The sequence below is a fragment of the Cibotium barometz genome, chromosome 24 (assembly GCF_041138505.1).
Source record: "Cibotium barometz isolate CiBa-2024 chromosome 24, ASM4113850v1, whole genome shotgun sequence".
Taxonomy (NCBI): domain Eukaryota; kingdom Viridiplantae; phylum Streptophyta; class Polypodiopsida; order Cyatheales; family Cibotiaceae; genus Cibotium; species Cibotium barometz.
This window is the reverse complement of record NC_141069.1, coordinates 52,153,671-52,173,060: the sequence shown is the minus strand read 5'-3', so window position 1 is coordinate 52,173,060 and position 19,390 is coordinate 52,153,671. Positions and strand designations below refer to the sequence as shown.

Genomic DNA, 19,390 nt, shown 5'->3' with positions numbered 1-19,390 from the left:
GTATATATGCGGATAATCTGTAAAACACGCGTGTATAAACGCGTCAAAACTGAGAAATACGTGTGTATAAGCACATCTAAATTAACAAAACGCGTGTATAGACACATGTATCAATGCGTCTAAATGCATCTGAACTGAACAGAATGCGTGTATACACATGTGTATGAGCGCGTCTGAGCAGTCCTATACACGCGCTTTTACACGCATGTCTCTAGCCGCGATGATACACGCGCTGATACACGGGCCCGCTACTTTTTTTCACAAGTCATTTTTAGCGGCTAGGAGCGCGGGTATGAGCCCGATCCCTTGTAATGACCCATCGATGATATTTGAATGATCCATTTGTTCTCCTAATGCTAGGTGGTATATAACTTTGAAGCATGAGGATAAAGTTACTTTCACTTGGCTTAAGAATGTGTTTGTACCAAGCTTTATAACAAGAAAATGTGATAAGTCGAGCCTAGCGGCACAACTTTTCAACATCAAGTAGCAAGAGCACAAATCGATGAGAGATTACGTCACCCGACTCAAACATTTGGACTCTCGATATAAAATTTGGGAGAAACATCACCTTGAGTGCCTTGAGCTAGAGTTACACTACAAAGGCCACATATGTCTTAGGAGACATGGACCTTATTAGGCTACACACTTCTAATGCCATCCATAACTACTCTTAGTGCGATAAATAATTCCCAATCTATAATTATAGATTGTTTTGAATAAAAAAATTCATGGAAACTAAACCTGCATGTTGCAACTTGTATATGTGACCATTACCGGTTCAATGAAAGAGTCTCGGGGGATCACTCACAATAAAGGGGGACTTCACCACACGAACCTCAACAAAACCCCCTATATATGATGCTCATAAGATGATGACACTCCCCTATTTAAGCTTATAAGGATACCTTTAAAAATGACTAGTATGTCACCCTCCCCCTTTCTTATATCTATATTTTTTCTCTAACATTTACATAGCTCCTTTCCTTAGATTCAAGTATGTTACTTTGAACCTTATTGTGAGAGAACATAGGTACTTCATGCATGCTACCAAGAAATAGATGTTAAAGTACTAGGAAATCATCAATGTAAATCACCACAACCAATTTGAATCATTATTGAAGCCTGTTGTGATCATTTCTTGATATTAAAAGTACTTATGACATAATATCCTTAATGTTGCTATATCCCTCTCCATCCCCCCAGGCGAGGCCCCCTCCCCCTAACTTAAATTTAAGATTTAGTATTCACCTAAATACATGGCTGTACCCTTACCTTATAAGCTTATGCCTCATTTTAAAAAACCTCCCTCTTATACACTCGCGTGATATCATAAGTTTTCTAAGAGTGAATCCCCCGGAGAAAGAGTCCATCATCCTCTGAAGGGGATACATGTGCACCAATGGCTTCTCTTCATAATGGGGGCCTTTACAAATGTGCACCAAACATGGATGTGAGATACTGTTGAGAGAAAGGCATTGAGTGTATACTAACAATTGTTTCTCCCAACTTTTGTGAGAAAGGTAAGCAACATTACTTTGTCTATAGAACATGAATCCCCCTCGTCCCTAAGACTCAAGTACACCCTTAGATATCGAGGTATTATACCCTTAGATATGAAAATTTAGCCTGCCCGGTTGAATATGGAGACCCTAGATTCGATCCCCGCTTGCTTCAATTAGAGTGGTAAAAACCCTCTTTCTAAAAAATCGTTTATTAGAGAAATGGAAAGGAGCCCTTATGTTATGGGCCTTTCTAAAACTTATCATCATGCAGTTATCCATATTAGATTTGTTTTTCTTGTGTGTGTGTGTTGTGTTTTTCTTGTGTGTATGTGTTGTGTATATTAACTGACCACTTGGATAGTAAGTACGTATTTTTAAATTTGAGCGAAAAACAAAGTGTCATAATATACATCATGGCATGAACTTCTAATTGATAGCCTAGGAGGAGCTTGTGTAATGACACAAATCTGAGCAGACATCGATTATTAACCCACACCATCAGCGATTGTTTCTGTCTGTTAGAAGAATTACTTGGATAGGAAGTGTAAGTATTTTTAAATTTAAGCGTCGATATAAAAAAAAAAAAACAAAGTGGCATAATATACATCATGGCATGAACTACTAATTGATACCCTCGGAGGAGCTTGTGTTATGACACAAATCTGAGCAGACATCGATTCAATGTGCGCTTTGTGTGCCAAGGGGTTTTGAGGGAACAGGGACAAGTGGGGTATTCCTTTTGTAGCGGCCATGGGGAAGTTGGCCTCCTTCTGTAGTAGTAAGTACTGCATCATGGCAAGCGGCTGCCAGCGTAGCCACCTTGGCTTGAACAACTTTGCAAGAGAAATTCACACCTTCAATTCTCCTAACCACTGAAAAATCTTAATTACTCTGCTACCAGGGACCTACCAGAAAAAGCACGTACTTGATTTACTGTAGACCTGCCTGCGCGGTTCTCCAAAAAGCGTGCAAGCGATGCCTTCCTAGCGAATGAAAGTCCTGGATAAAGTTAAGCGCAGCGAAATGAGTCGACGTGCACGTGGAAGACAAGAGCAGGAAGGAAATGTACATGTAGATCACGCAATCAGACGGCAATTGCAAACGTACCAGCCTGGGAGCGCTTGATGGTTACAAGGTGGTGGTGCTCCTGATTCTTTTGTGTTGGTGAGGATAATATATTGAATGATGTTTTAGGTGAAGATGGTGATGGGGAAGGAGGTCTATTAGAGCCCTCCCCACCAGTAGCGTGCTTTGTTTTATCCGCGAGCTGGGAGGGTGCAGTATTATGATCATGATCACTTCCGCCATTTGCAGCAAGGAGCAGCATGATAGCGTTAGCCTGCGGGGCACAAAAGCCGCTGGTCGGCTCAGAAATACACACATGACATTAAATACTTAGTGCCTAATTACGTTCTAAGTGCCGAATAGATACCTTGTGGGCTGGTACATCCTCGAAGACGTTCACCGTGCCTGAGTAGAAGATTGTAAGCTGGGCTCTCATCATGGAGACATAACAAGAGTTTGAAGAGGGCCGGCATGTCAGCAGATCCAGGGTGTGATGAGCGGTTGCAGGTCGTCCGTCTGCCATCTTTAATCGTGGACGAGGAGAGGAGGATACAGGGGTGAAGGATGGCGATGGACTTCCAACACGCATTGGCTACCTCTCATGTGTGATATTTTGTCCGCGCTAAAAATGTGCGGTATCGGTAGTCAACTGGTCCCCGCCCACTGCTTGTAATTCCGTCCACTTGTTTGGACATGCTTTTTGTTTCTTTTATTAAATGGCAGCCGGGAGGGACCATGGACTTCTTACTTCCAACTTTCCTTGTCCAATATTTGAACGTGCATTTTTATAAAAAACATCACTATGATTTTTTATACTTTCCTTGTTCGCTTGTCCAATTTTTGAACGTGCATTTCTTTTAAAAAATCACTTGTCCAATTTTTGAACATGCATTTTTATTTAAAAAAATATCATTGGGATTTTTTATTAAACCACACACCCCTGAATGGGGTGAGTTACATTCGAACTCAAGGGCACATTGTTTCGCAATGTGGTCTTGTTTAGCAATATTCCATAATTTTTCTTACTTCTTTAGCACATTAAATTATATCTAGAAAGGCTTAACAACCTGCAAAATTAAGCCATGATGAATAAAGAACGTTTGTGTATGTAGTTCTATTTTTAAACTAGATTGAGACTAATAGTAGTGGTTATTCAAGTTGCTTACATGCTACATGGCTAGTAGTAATTGATAAAAAACAGAAGCAGGAGGGAGCACACACAAGAGAAGCAAACCCTAATCCATATCCATCAATCATGAAGAAGGAGAGAAGCCATAGTCATCATCTCTCTCACACACACAAAGGAGAACACAACATAGTGTTATGTCCACACTACAAAGTAAACCTAATGTAATGTCCACACCAATCTGCATCTGTATATCCATAGACATGCATGTCTTTTCCTGCCTCATAGAAAAGACCATAATGCACGGTAGTTTTGACGTATCTCAGAATACGTCTCACAGCATCCAAGTGAGGTTTACGAGGACTCTGCATAAACTGACTCACCAAACCAACTGCATAACTGAGATCTGGCCTCGTAATGGTCATGTAGATAAGGCTACCAACCATTTTCCTGTACATGGTGATATCATCAAGCTCATCACCCAAATCAGCCCTAAGCTTCATGTTTTGCTCTAATGGTGTCAACATTGGTTTGCATGCTGTCATACCATACTTTGCTAGCATGTCAAGTGCATATTGCCTTTGCACCAGCCATATACCCTTGCTTGTTCTTATCACCTCAATGCCAAGAAAGAACCTTAAATCACCAAGGTCTTTCATATCAAACTCTTTGCATAAAGAGGCCTTAACCTCATCAATGCCTTTCCCACAATCACCTGTGATAATCAAATCATCAACATAAATGACTATCATCACGATACCATCATGTGTCTTCTTCACATAAAGTGAAGAGTCTGCATTTCCAACCATAAATCCAATACTGACAAGATATCTGCTGATCTTGTCACTCCAAGCACGAGGTGCTTGCTTCAAACCATAGATTGCTTTCTTTAACCTGCAAACAAAAGTCGGATATTTTGGATGTACATATCCTTCTGGCTGTTCCATGTACACCTCTTCTTGTAGTTCACCATTCAAGAAAGCATTTTTTACATCCATTTGATATAAAGCCCAACCTTTTTGTGCTGCTAGTGCAATGATAGACCTCACTGTAGCCATCTTAGCCACTGGGCTGAAAGTTTCATCATAATCAAGACCATAAGTTTGTGCATATCCTTTAGCGACCAGCCTTGCCTTATGTCTCTCTAGGCTGCCATCTGACTTGCACTTTACCTTATACACCCATTTGCAACCAATTGCATTCTTTCCTTGAGGTAACTCAGCCAATTCCCATGTATCATTTTTGTCCAAAGCATCCATCTCTTCATCCATGGCTTTCTCCCATACATGCTCTCCAATAGCCTCATGTAGGTTCCACATGCTTTACCATAGATGTCATGTATGCATAGTGCATAGCAAAATCTCTATATGTCAATCTTTCAACTGGATATCTGACTCTCTGGGATCTCCGCAATGCATGCGGGTCACTCTGTATACCTGTAACTCTAGCATGTGGGGGCACATATCTGTCCTGCCTAGCACCAGGTGTGCGTAAAACAGGTATGTCGAGCTCCTCATCCAGACTCTCAAAACTAGATGACTCATAACCTGTGATTCCAATTCCTTCGACTTTCTTCTTGCCTTTATCCATAGCACTACTCCCAGTGCTCACACTCTCATGCCTCAAACGTCCTGACCATGGACGTACACTGCTACTCTCAGCTTCTGCTTCTGCTGGCCCAGACATAGTAGTAGAACTAGAACTTGCTTGTGATGGCAAGTTCACAGGCACATTAGCCTCAAGTGAGTCAATGACTCCCTCATCTTTTGCTTTGTACCAACTAGCAAGCTCATCAAACACCACATCACGTGAGATGACTACTTGTCTAGTTTGAGGGTTATAACATTTGTAGGCCTTTTGATCCTGTGCATATCCAACAAATACACATTTCTCTGCCTTAGGATCCAACTTCCGTCTTCTTTCATCAGGCACATGGACATAAGCTACACATCCAAAGACTTTGAGATGTCCAATGTCTGGCCTGTAACCTGTAAGCCGCATCTCTGGCGTGCTTCCATGAATGGCTGCTGTAGGTGTTTTGTTCAGGATATACACTGCAGTAGCACATGCTTCTGCCCAATAGTAATCTGGCATGCTCTTTTCATTGAGCATTGCCCTTGCCACTTCACATATGACTCGATTCTTTCTCTCAGCCACACCATTCTGCTGAGGTGTATACCTGCATGTCAACTGTCTTCTTATCCCATGCTTCCGCAAGAAATGCTCAAAGGCTTTTGAGGTGTATTCACCACCTCCATCTGTTCTCAAACATTTAATCCAACAGCCATATTGCTTTTCTACAAGAGCTTTGAAATCCATGAACTTTTCCAGCACTTCACTCTTCTCTCTCAGAAAGTATATCCATGTCATCCTGCTGAAGTCATCTATAAATGTCACATAGTATAGACTTCCTTTGATAGATGGATTTTGTGCAGGGCCCCATACATCACTGTGTACTATCTCAAGTGGCCTGTTACTCATATTTCCTTCTCTAGGAAACCTCAACCTTGCCTGCTTTCCAAACTGACAGGCTTCACAAACATGCATATGTCCATCATATTTGAATCGAGGCAATCCACTGACAATGCCTCTTGTTTGCATGTTTTTTAATCTCTGTATATTGACATGTCCAATCCTCTTGTGCCACATGTCAATGTCCTGCACAATCCCATTGCTCTTTGAAAACATGGCTGAGCTCAATTGTGGTATGCCTGCATCCAATTTGAACAACATTCCTTCCTTCTTGCCCTTGGCAATCAATCTACAGCCATGCTTAAAGTCTTCCACAAAACAGCCATTCTCATTGAATCTTACTTGTAATCCCTGCTCAACCATTTGGCCTACTGATGCCAAATTCTTTGTAATGGATGGTACATATAGTACCTCTGACATATTTTTCACATTCCCATCATGCATCCTCAAAGGCACACTGCCAACATGTGTTATAATTGTTGGAATTAGGGTTGCAGGAATGCACACACAACTTCAAGAAGATGAGGAAGCTTGAGCACAACACAGTAGTGTATTATGAGTGCCAAAAATGAAAGATAACAAGCCCTAGAAGATAATGGGCGTATATACAATGCACGGGGGAAAAAACCTCCTAGTGAGGGAAAAAGTGCCCCGGCGGTCCTAAGTGTGTTCACACACATCACTACTATAATATGGTAACAAATCCCCCCTGGAGTGATGCGGTGAACAAGAGCTAGCACTCATGTATAGGGAAGTGTCTAGCTATGTGGACGAATCCACAAAAGGGAGTAAGCCCAAAGCTTTGCGAAAAGCTTCGAACTTCTCACGAGGCAGAGCCTTTGTGAAAAGGTCTGCAAGGTTATCCTGTGTTGGCACATAAGCCAAACTGATCTCTCCTGCAGAGAGTCTCTCCCTGACATAATGGTAGTGCACCTCAATGTGCTTCGTACGAGCATGGAACACTGGGTTCCGCGCAACTGCCAATGCGCTCTGACTGTCAGTGAAGATGGTGGTGGCAGATGGCTGCCCAACACCCAAATCAGCCATAAGGCGTCTGAGCCACACACACTCAACCGTAGCTGTGAAAGCTGCCCTGTACTCAGCTTCACAACTAGAAGTGGCCATAGTAGGCTGCTTCTTGCTCAACCATGATATGCATGAGCTTCCAAGCATGAAGCAAAAACCACTTGTGGACACGCGTGTGTCATAACAACCAGCCCAGTCAGAATCTGAAAAAGCATGTAAATCTGGCGGCAATGATCCCCCCTTGGGATAAAACAACCCAAGATGCCGAGTACCACTCAAATAGCGAAAGATACGCTTCACTGCCTGCCAATGCTTAATGCCTGGGCTATGCATAAATCTGCTCACCTGTGAGACTGCAAACTGAATGTCTGGCCTCGTAATGCATACATAAATGAGGCAACCAACAGCTGTCTGATAGAGTGTGACATCAAAGTGATCTCCAGCATCATGAAGACTCAACTTCAAACCTGTCTCCATTGGAGTAGCAATAGGCTTGCAGTCTTCAAGGCCAAATCTCCGCAACAATGTTTCAATATACTTTGTCTGATACAAAGCAATACCTCCATCACACTGCTTAAATTGTATCCCCAAATAATGATGCAAATGCCCCAAATCTGACATCTCAAAAGAGGCATTCAATTCAGCCTTAAAATCAGCAATATGACTCTTATTTGGTCCTGTGAGCAGCATGTCATCGACATAGAGAGCAATGATTAGATGTACACCATCCACACGTTTAACATACAAAGTGCTTTCTGTTGGACTATTCTGAAACCCATGTGCAGTCAAATATGCATGTATTTTTTCATACCAAGCTCGTGGAGCTTGCTTTAAACCATATAAAGCCTTTTTTAACCTGCACACTTTGTTTTCCTGCCCTCTTTGAACAAAACCACGAGGCTGCGATACATACACCTCCTCATGCAAATCTCCATTTAAGAACGCAGTCTTTATGTCCAGCTGATGTACATTCCAACCATTATGAGCTGCTAATGCACAGATGCTACGAACAGTGGTCATACGACATGTGGGAGCAAAAGTCTCATCAAAATCAATGCCCTTCTCTTGAGCATAACCTTTTGCAACAAGCCTAGCCTTATGGCGATCCACTGTGCCATCAGGCTTACGCTTCAATTTGTATACCCACTTAGTGCCAATGGCCTTCTTGCCAGGGGGCAAGTCACATAAAGACCATGTACCATTCTTCATAATAGCATCGTATTCTGCTTGCATAGCAGCCATCCAATTTTCTGAACTTTGTGCCTCATCAAATGAAACAGGCTCACTTTCATCGCACATACTAGAAACAGCCAATGCATAACAATCTGACGCATAAGAGGCACCATGAGAGCCAGAACGAGTGCGACTAGACAAAGGGGCATCCAACTTGCTGTCACGCAAAGTCTGCACCAGCCATCTAGGCATATTCCTAGAGCCCTCAATCTCTTGTCTCTCATCCTCAAGTGCATCATGCACATCTGCATCAGATATAGGCTGATCTGTGCCATCATTTAAAACCTGCATAGGCTGAAAAACTGCCTCATGAGGTATTGCACTTGACTGTGCACCACTGAAAAGAGGCAACAATGTATCATAGACATCACGTGAGCTGATATCTGTCTCCTTAGTACATGAAACCAAGGGCTGAACTGCATCTTCCACAAATACAACATCACGGCTAACCAAAATGCGCTTTGTCTGTGGATGATACAAACGATAGCCTTTGCTCTCAGCACTATATCCAACAAAAATACATTTGACAGCTTTGTCATCCAATTTTCTGCGATGTTGCACAGGCACTAATGCATATGCCAGGCAACCAAAAACACGTAAATGGCCAACAGATGGCTTGCGGCCATGCCAAGCCTCATATGGAGTGACAACCTGTAATGCTTTGGTGGGACACCTGTTTAGTACATAAGTGGCACACATGACAGCCTCAAGCCAAAAACCATGTGGTAGACTTTGACTCTTAACCATACATCTTGCCATTTCCATGAGAGACCTATTTTTTCTCTCAGCCACACCATTTTGCTGTGGTGTATACGGCACTGTACATTGGTGTTTTATCCCACGCTCAGCCAGAAATGCATTAAATTCTGAAGACATATACTCCCCCCCTCGATCTGAACGGAGGGTGCCCATCTTACTTTCTGACACATTTTCAGCCATAACCAAAAACTGTTTGAAGCACAAAAACACTTCGGACTTTGCCTTCAAAGGATATACCCATGCATGCCTGGTAAAATCATCAATGAAAGTCACGAAGTAAAGGTAGTTTCCAAATGATGGAGTTTGCATGGGACCACAAACATCACTGTGAACAAGCTGCAATCTGCGTTCAGCTCTCACTGATCCATCTTTGGGAAAGGAAGCACGCTGCATTTTACCCAATATGCAGCCCTCACAAACATGCTTGACAGGTGCCTCAAGCTTAGGCAAAGAAGACACCATTTCAGATTTCTGCAGGCGCAGCAAACTTGCAAAATTCAAATGACCAAAACGTGCATGCCACAGTTTTGCATTTGAAATAGCCTGCGTATCCATAATAGCACATGCTGAATCCTCTACACATTTGCCATCCATATTGAGCTTATACAGCCCTCGACATAGTGAACCAGATGCTACAATGATGTCACCACAAGAGAGATCATGAACAGTACATCTGTCATCCACAAATTTTACAACCAAACCTGTTTTGGCAAATGCGGAGACTGACAGCAGATTCTTTTTGATCCCTGGCACATACAATGCATCAAAAAGTGTAAAGGTGTTGCCATTTGCAACATTCAGCACAATCTGTCCAACTCCTTTAACGGGATAAGAGGAGTTATTGGCACAAGTGACAGTATTCCCTGTGGGAGCAGACTCAAGGAAAGTGAATAAACTGCGCTGCGAGGTGATATGCTTAGTGGCACCACTGTCAAAGTACCATACATCTGAATCTACTGCAGACATACATGTGTCATGCAAAGATGGGTCATAACTGCACTGCGCATTGAATGCCCATTCTGTATCTAGCACAACATTAGCAGATTCATTGTTAGAAGGAGAGGCATCTGCAACAGCCATACCAGCCTCTTTCTTCTTAGCCTCTTTCGCAGCCAGCTTAGGACACGCTTTGATGACATGATCATTTCCCTTACAGTACTTGCAAAATGTCTTCTGTTTGTCACCCTTCTTCTCATCTTTGTCTTCCTTCTTTGGTTGCGCAGCATTTGCAGATTTCTGCTTACTAGAAGAAAAGCCAGCTTTACCTTTCCCGCTTCTCTGACTAGCAACGAAAGCTTGATCTGCGACACGCATAATATTCCTGTTTTGCCTTGACTGGTCTTCTTGCAGCAAAACAGAAACTAACTCCTCAAATGATAAGGCATTGGGATTGCCTTTCATCATCAAGCGAAGAGTGGAAGCAAAACCCTGATAAGAATCTGGTAGACCATTCAAAACAGTCTGCACAAGTGAACTGTCTGACAGGATTTCATCTGCAGAAATGAGTTGCTCTTTGAAATCCTTGATCTTTGTCAAAAAGCTATCCATAGAATCACCTTCGTTCATATGCTCATTCTCCAACTGTTTTCGGAGATAAGCAACACGAGCCTCATTTCTTGCCTGATACAATGTGGCAAGTACATCCCAAGCATCCTTAGAAGTCCTGCAGGAGCGAATATGTGGGATAATGGTACGTTTGACAGACAGCGCAATCAAGGCATGAGCCTGCGCATCTCTACCATCCCAACGAATCTGCTCTGCTGAAAGTGGTGGTTCTCGAACAGCTGCTACAGCACTTGTGCCTGCACCATCATCAACAGTACCTGTTTCTGATGTGTTTGCAGCATTCCCAGCCACAATAGGACGTGCATCAATACCCTGCACAATGTTCCATAGCCCCTTTGCTACCAATACATGTCGCATCATATATGCCCATAATGGATAGTTGGTGCCATCCAACTTATCCTCAGCAGCCAACATGCGGAATACATCATTGTTGTCAGCCATGGCCAATGACTGTACTACTAGATGTAAATGCTGTCTGTAAGAGGTAAACCTGTATAAAATCGACCTGTGCTATGCAGCACAGCCCAAAACAGACGAATGGGCACCTGTCCTGCAGATTTTAATCTTGACAGAAAATCTGCACAGTAGGACGAATTTGCCTGCGCAGTACTTGGAATGCAAAAACGGAGGGCGAAATGACTTCAGATCAAAATTCTGAAACTACCCAGCCCTACGGGCTTTCCCACGGCATATACTAACCTGCAGACGCTCGTGAAACCTCGTTGCAATCGGAGGAGATGAAGCGGCAGGTGCCGGTGATGCTGCCCGGGAGGAGGAAGCCTGCTCTGATACCAATTGTTGGAATTAGGGTTGCAGGAATGCACACACAACTTCAAGAAGATGAGGAAGCTTGAGCACAACACAGTAGTGTATTATGAGTGCCAAAAATGAAAGATAACAAGCCCTAGAAGATAATGGGCGTATATACAATGCACGGGGGAAAAAACCTCCTAGTGAGGGAAAAAGTGCCCCGGCGGTCCTAAGTGTGTTCACACACATCACTACTATAATATGGTAACAATAAGATGCTGAGTATCATCTCCTGTGACCACATAACCATTTGTATCCAATGGTTGCATCTTCTCAAACCACTCACCATGACATGTCATGTGGTTTGAGGCACCTGAATCCATATACCATGACTCATCTCCTACATTCTGAGAATCCATTGTCCCCATAATGTGCTTCATTGCAAAAAGATGATTTGAACTCCCATCATTGTTACTGGTAGATGCATAATTTCCATGTTGTGGTCTTCCATTCCTCACATCATTCTGCTTTTTGTAACAATCTTTTGCCATATGTCCAAGTTTGCCACAATAGTGACATTCAATCCCATTCAAATTTTGTTGAGGACCTTGCCATCGTCCTCTACCACGAGCACCTGTTCCAAATCTCCCCCTATGGGATTGAAATCCACGACCTCCACGTGATCCAAATGATGACTGTGAATTTTGAAAATTCTGATTTGATTGTGGTTGAGTAGACCTGTCATTCCAACCACGTCCTCCACCACGGCCTCGAGGGGTAAATCTCCCCCTGCCTCGAAAGCCTCTAGATGAGTAAAAAGCCTGATTCCTTGCATGCTCATCATTACTAGATGAGGATGCACCACCTATAAGACTCATACCACCAAGTCCAAGCTTCAATTCTTCCACAATGAGCAATGACACAAGCTCATTAAAGTCTGGCATTCCTCCCAACCTTACTGAGATGGAAGTGTCAAAAGATTTGTATTCTTTGCCTAAACCACGCAATGTGAGAGCAACCAAATCATCATCATCCATTGGGGCATGGATTGATGACAAGGAATCTGCATAACCCTTGATTTCCTGAACATACTCATGTATACTCCTATTCCTTCGTGTTACACTGTGAATCTGTTGCTTTAGTTGTATCTTCCTTGCACCAGTGTCTATCTCATACATTCGGCACAATATACCCCATACTTCTTTCGGTGTATCTGCATCTTGGATGTGAATAAGCAAGGCATCTGTTACACATATGGAAAAATAATGCAACACTTTCGAAGACCGCTCTACCCATTGCTTGTGAGCCAGCAAAACTGAGCATTATTTGGTTGAGGAGGTAGGAATGGCTCCGGGTCTTCATCCGATACAAGGCTCCACAATCCTTTGCCTTTCAAAAAACTCTTCATTCGAAACTTCCACACTTGGAAGTTGGTTCTGTCAAGCTTCTCTCCAACAATTTGTACTGGGCCATCTCCCATTTTGAATACCTGTGATGTACCCTGATGTAACACTCTTCCCGATGCTTTCCAAAGCTTCAAATGATTATGAACCAAGCTCAATATGTGCTATACATATGCATTCACACCACAAATGACTTCATGTTGCATAAGAACTTCATTTGTATCATCAAAATTGAAAAGGGGTAAAGTTAAATTTTTTGGTTTTTTTCTCGCCACGCCAGTAACCAGTCAACGATTATGCTCTAAATCCTTCAAATCTTGTCCAAATGCAATGATTCAATTGCATTGGCTTCCCAACACATTGCTCCAACATATCCTAGAAGGGTTTGATCAAATTCTTCAAGGTGAATGAGAACCACCAATTTTTGTAGCTCCCTGGTTTGCCTTTTTATGCATCTGTCAGGTACCACCTCTCACTAAAAATGCTCTATCTCCTTCAAATCTTATCCAAATTCAAAAATTTTTGAATCAAAAGTTTAGCAACTCATAGGACTCTACTTGTACCAAAGGAATTAGGCCAATTTGATATAGACAAGGATTAATGCCTTGATTAATACTGGTCTGTTTCTGGACAGACTTTCTGCAAACCTGCACACCTCTGATAAATTACTTCTATGAGCTCCAAATACATCAAATGAGCTGCAACCAAGCATCACAAGGCCTTAGAAATGTCTTTGCTAAACTCCCCAATCTTTGAATGGCATCAAATGGATTAGAAATGAGTGAATGGCATGATATCTAATGAGACTATCCAGAATTCTGCACAGAGATGCTCCACCTGCTCCTGGGGCCTGTAGAGAAGGGGTTTTTCACAATTGAGTTGATAAGCTTCTTAGCAATGACCTAATGCATCATGGGTATGAAGGGTTTGGCTCAATTTTGCTTCAATCTTCCACCGAGCATATGTTCTCTGTTTTTGTAGGGTCCAAAAAACTAGAATTTTTTCCTTCACAAATTGCCTGTAATGCATCAATTTTCCATGCAATGACTTGCCCCAAAGTTGCTAATACATGTGTTCATTCACAATACATGAGAGCCTCAGTGTTTGCTTTGCATTTGATCCAATACATTTGCCAAGACACACTCCTTCATAAGCTTTCCATTAAAGCTTCAAATAACAGAAATTTTCTGCTTGCTTTTGCACCTTTAATCTTCTCTTACACTTGCTCTTGATACCTGCAATCCGCAGAGGGGGTCTTGCTACACTTACCAATGGTCCTTAGCTCTCAGATCTGATGCCGATGTGTGCTCCACAGGTTCCCTTTGCTCCAAGCTCCAATGGCTTCCTTCACAGCTTTTTCCTCTTCTTCCCTCTTCTCTCACTCACTCTCACAACACAGCTAATGAGCTCTAGGCTCTGATACCATGATAAAAAACAGAAGCAAGAGGGAGCACACACAAGAGAAGCAAACCCTAATCCATATCCATCAATCATGAAGAAGGAGAGAAGCCATAGTAATCATCTCTCTCACACACACAAAGGAGAACACAACATAGTGTTATGTCCACACTACAAAGTAAACCTAATGTAATGTCCACACCACACATGACCAGCTGGACGCGGTCATAAACACACCACACGATATCTATCTACCATACTGTCACTCTGTCAGCACCCATGTGCTATCCTCCAGCTGTATACGAGCTTGACATTTTAACAGTAATATGAAGTAATATTATGTTCATATAATGAATAGCAAACGTGGTATACACATTTGGGCTCATCAAGTTGTGTAGATGGCTATTTCCAAATTAGATTGAGACTTATAGGAGTTTGAAGTAATATTTTATTTGCATTATGAATAGACAACATGGTACATTTGTGCTCCTTCATCAAGATGTGTACATGCCTTAGGCTATTTTCAAACTTAATAGAGATTGATAGTAATTTAATGTACTATCATATTTGTATGCGAATAGGCTATATGTAATCTAAAGTGGTTACACAACCCACATAAAGAGTTTGATTAGATTAGCGCAAGCAACCCTGTAACATTTTTTCTAAAACAAAAACATGCAAAGCTATCAAGATGCTATGTGAGTAAAAGGGTCATCAATAATGTTCATTCAACTTTCTACTGATTTGGAAGCTCAAACAAAAATTTAAGTCTCTATATGCATATAGATTATTAAGATAAACAATATAATAATAGCTTTGACTTTATCAATTTGTAATGATACATCAAGTAAGTAAATTTATCAATTAAAAGTCTTTATTTTTAACATGCTCTATGATCTTGTGAATCACATGCATGGTTATGAAACCATTTGTGTTTTTCTACAAATTTGTTCTAAATTCTTAGGGTGAAGTATGAACTAAAGTGATAGAGACAACAAATACTTTCAATACAAGGGAATCTTGATTACAATTCTAGGTGTAGCAAAAGCTACATTATTGTTTTTTTATATACACATTTAAAAAAACATATAGTTTCCATATGTAACTAGTAAATGCTTTACTTATTAAACTTCCATGTGTTCAAATAGGATGCATATATAGTTTGAGCAAAAGTCTCTGAGTAGGGTTTTTCGAGCGGCTATTTCCAAGCATCTAACTAGTAAATGCTTAATTACTTTTATAAACATTATATGTTTTTAAACAGCGTGCTTACATAGTTTGAGCAAAAATCTTCGAGTAGCGTTTTGTGTATACACATCTACAAAAATCATATAGTTGCCATGTAACTAGTAAATGCTTTACTTATTATACTTCATTGTGTTTTAATAGGATGCGTACACATCTACAAAAATCATATAGTTGCCATGTAACTAGTAAATGCTTTACTTATTATACTTCATTGTGTTTTAATAGGATGCGTACATAGTCTGAGCAAAAATCTCAAAGCTGGGTTTTAGAACGGCTATTTTAAAGCTTGTGTAAAAATTACTTTCACAAAGAAATATAACTCTAGCGCATAATCTCTAAAGCAAGCATCAAGTAATGACATACATTTCACTTGTAATAACATTTTGAAAAAATCAAAACTTGATTTCTTAAAATGTTGTCAATATTTACCTTATATTCATTATAAATCTAGCATCATAGTTTATGTAATTTATATCAGATACATATCTAACTTCTACCTTTATGATGATAAGATAATGGTTTTAACCTATATCCCTTCATGAGATTTAAGCAAATAAATGACCTAACTAAAAAACTTTGATTGGTACTAGTGTAATGAATAAAAGAAGTGGTAGAGTGTTTTAACTAGAAGCTCACACACATTAGGGCAAATGTCCAACAAACAAAAAAAAGAAAATTGAGGCAGAATTGGAGTGGATTTTTCTCCTCCACTTTCACTCACTTTTTCCTTCATTTTAGGTTAATTTTTACTCAAATGGTTGAAGGTTAATTTTTTTACTCAAGGTTAAAAATTAAAAATTCAACTCGAAGGTATAAATATTTTTAAAATTGCTTAGTACAAGGTTCACTCAAAGGCTGAATGAAGGTTGAAATTTTTAATCAAAGATTGAAAGTACTCAAATTTCTTAGTGTATCATTATCTTTGTGATGAGAGTACTTTACACATGCGTTCTTTGTGAAACTCATATTCTACATGCTCTAGAGATATAAAGAGCACGTTGCACTTTGTATTTCTTAGTGAAGGGTTGAAGAGTTCAAGTGTGTGATGTGTTAGTCACAAATGTGGAGGGTTTAACACCAAAACCAAAGCTCAACTTGCATTAGAAAAAACATCTAAGGAAATTGTGAAATGTGCACCAAGCCAACTTACTACTAGCATTACAAATCACTTGGGTGGTCAGGGTTTATGTGCACACAACTTCATTTATTTGGTGAAGTAGTACTTTAAATAGTGAGTCATGAAAAATGACAACTAAATCGCTCAAATGACAACACAATTCTATTTTGCAAAAGGAAAGAATAAAAAAAAGACCATCTTTGGGATTTTTTAAAAAAAATCAATTTCGATAGATTTGGTACAAAACAATCTGAAAAGTTCTATTTTTGGGAAATTTTTAGGCATTGCACACTACTTAAATTAACTCAAATTAAAAATATAGCCTATTTTGTATCTTTAAAAAACTTCAAATTCCATGAAAAAGAATAAGTTCACATAACATTACAAAATTGTTACAAAATCAAGAAGTCCTCAATGCCACTAGTTTACAAAGCTTTGCCACTAAGCTCGAGATCTTTGACTTTCTGCTTTAATATCTCTATGGTTTTTTGATGCAAGTGACCAGTTTTTTTAAATCAAATCCATATACTAGGATTTCTACATCTTGCAGAGAGAGTGTATCAACACGTCAAGGACTTCCCCCTTTTTTCTTTTTTTTCTCGCGGTCGTGCTTACCTTTCAACAAACCTTCTCCTATTAATACCAATGCTCTTCCACAATACTCACAACATCTTGCTCTATAAAAAAATTTGTGACTTTTGTGAGCCAAAATGGATGATCATTCTCATCATTGGTTTCCAGCACCGCGATCATTTTACCCTCAATTAACTCATTTACATCTCCTTCACACAGAGCACATTTCTTACTCTCGTTGTCAGCATTTTCCTGTCTTCGTAGGACCAATATACATTTCCCTTGTTTCTCCATAAACAAGGCCTAATAACTCATCAGTAATTGGTAATCCAATATCGGAGATGGCTACATCAGTGTCACTTCTAGTAGAAAAGCAACTCTCTCGCCAAATATATGGAGCTTGTAGTAGAAACGTGTGGTTATTAAGATCTTCAATGCGCTTCTCTAGTTTTGCAAAAAAGCTTTGCACCATATTAGAGAGCTTGCTAGAAAGTATACATGTGCAGCATGTATAATCTCCATAATCTCACTCAAGCATAGAGCAAAGTCAACTAGGAAATTTTCTTTTTCAACCTTTTGACTCTCATTCATAGAAGAAAGCATCATATACTTTGCACGTTCAATTCTACATTCAGGCACAAACAATCAAAACATAAGACCTTCCTCTGGCAACCATTGTTCAAAGTTAGAGTATTTTTTGCACCACATGATGGTCAGTTCATCTGTTTTCTTGATTCTAAACTGATGTTGACACTACAAGACAATGCTGCCATCATATTCAATACATGCGATAAGTTACGGGCGCGTGTATGGTCGCGCATGTATATGAGTAGCATCAAGATCGTGTATATTGACATCTAAATTCGCGTGTATTGAAGTTTCAAAAACGCGTCTAGAAGCGCATGTATATTGGCATCTAAAATGGCATGTATACTGGTTTCAGAAACGCGTGTATCAGCGCGTGTATATACACGCATTATTACACGTGAGTGCTTTATTAAGAAAAACTCCATTCCTTTACAAAATTAAAAATTATTTTCTTTAAACCATCTCATAGTACATTACAGTATATATCATTACACAATCCCACTACATGCATTTACAACAATGAAATATATTCAAAAATAAATCATGAGATGATAATTAAAAGACAACATATACAATAGAAATGTCATCAATTTAGAATGATACAGTGATGGATTGGTTACCACCATTTAATGTCATGCACCATTGGAAGATAGATAACCTACTCAAATACACATACTGCAGTAAGGCTAGATCCTAATAATCGCGTGTATAAACGCGGCTGATTTATTATAAACGCGAAAATAAACGTGCTGTTACATGCGACGACCTGTCCATACCTAAAAATAACCCGCCTTCTCCAAATAAACATTTTCAAACTAAGATTTGCTCTCCTTTGTCGCCGCCTCTTCCAACAGAGCACTAAACTTAAGTGCAAGGAGCAGACAAGGAGCACACACGGGTGAAGGAAACCAGCCAAAAAGAAGACTCACTTTTTCAAAGGTGAGTCAGTTTGTCCTTTGTCCTGTCTGTTTCCTTCCATTTGTTTATGCTATTGTCTCTTTCCTTTATGCATTTGTCTCCCTCCTTTTCCTTTCTCTGGTAGTACTTTTGTGAACGATTGTGATAGTGGGCGACAGTGGGCTTTTTATAAGGACGATTTGTCGGAGGTCGGTCGCTTTCAAATTTTTTTTTGTGCAGGCCGCGTGTAGGAACGCGTGTATGTCTGCATGTATCCTGTTTGCACAGATGTTCACGTGCATATACACGTGTTTTTGGATGGGTGTATACAAGCGACTGTGTTTCACCCATGCTTGCGATCCAGGTTCTTCAGAGAGATGATCCCATCTGCATATGGCTTGCCTTCACAAAATCATATGTGCTTTGATGCAATCATGTATATACTTTTATTTTTGCAGATTCTTTATGGATCCAGGTTCTTCATCCGATCCATTTGCGTACGGCACTTGGATGATGGAGATGCTAAATCATTTTGGGTGCCATCCTTGTCCAGTTGAGCTTACAGAGTACATGTATGCCCATCCCCCTCCTGGATTGCCTGGTATCTATACCCCGCCCCTGAGTATCCAGGTCACTCCACTGCCGTCTGTGCCTGTGAGTCCGA

The 19,390-nt window shown here is 40.5% G+C and overlaps 1 protein-coding gene across 1 annotated transcript; it reads right to left on the bottom strand.

Annotated features, from left to right (window-relative positions):
* Nucleotides 1-2,143: 2,143 nt before the first annotated feature.
* Nucleotides 2,144-3,052, bottom strand: LOC147625435 (protein TIFY 6B-like). The gene is made up of 3 exons (XM_086819018.1): nucleotides 2,938-3,052; nucleotides 2,613-2,844; nucleotides 2,144-2,504 (listed from the first exon to the last, which is right to left on the bottom strand). The coding sequence occupies exons 1-3, from the start codon at nucleotides 3,007-3,009 to the stop codon at nucleotides 2,392-2,394; spliced, it is 417 nt and encodes a 138-aa protein (XP_086675144.1). The 5' UTR covers nucleotides 3,010-3,052; the 3' UTR covers nucleotides 2,144-2,391.
* Nucleotides 3,053-19,390: the final 16,338 nt, after the last annotated feature.

What these genes read in the sequence shown, in the direction of transcription:
- LOC147625435 (XM_086819018.1), bottom strand. Translation starts at nt 3,009, where the DNA reads ATGATGAGAGCCCAGCTTACAATCTTCTACTCAGGCACGGTGAACGTC. An exon ending in AGGATGTACCAGCCCACAAG is followed by an intron (nt 2,845 to 2,937) that starts GTATCTATTCGG and finishes TGTGCCCCGCAG; the next exon opens with GCTAACGCTATCATGCTGCT. An exon ending in CATCAAGCGCTCCCAGGCTG is followed by an intron (nt 2,505 to 2,612) that starts GTACGTTTGCAA and finishes AACTTTATCCAG; the next exon opens with GACTTTCATTCGCTAGGAAG.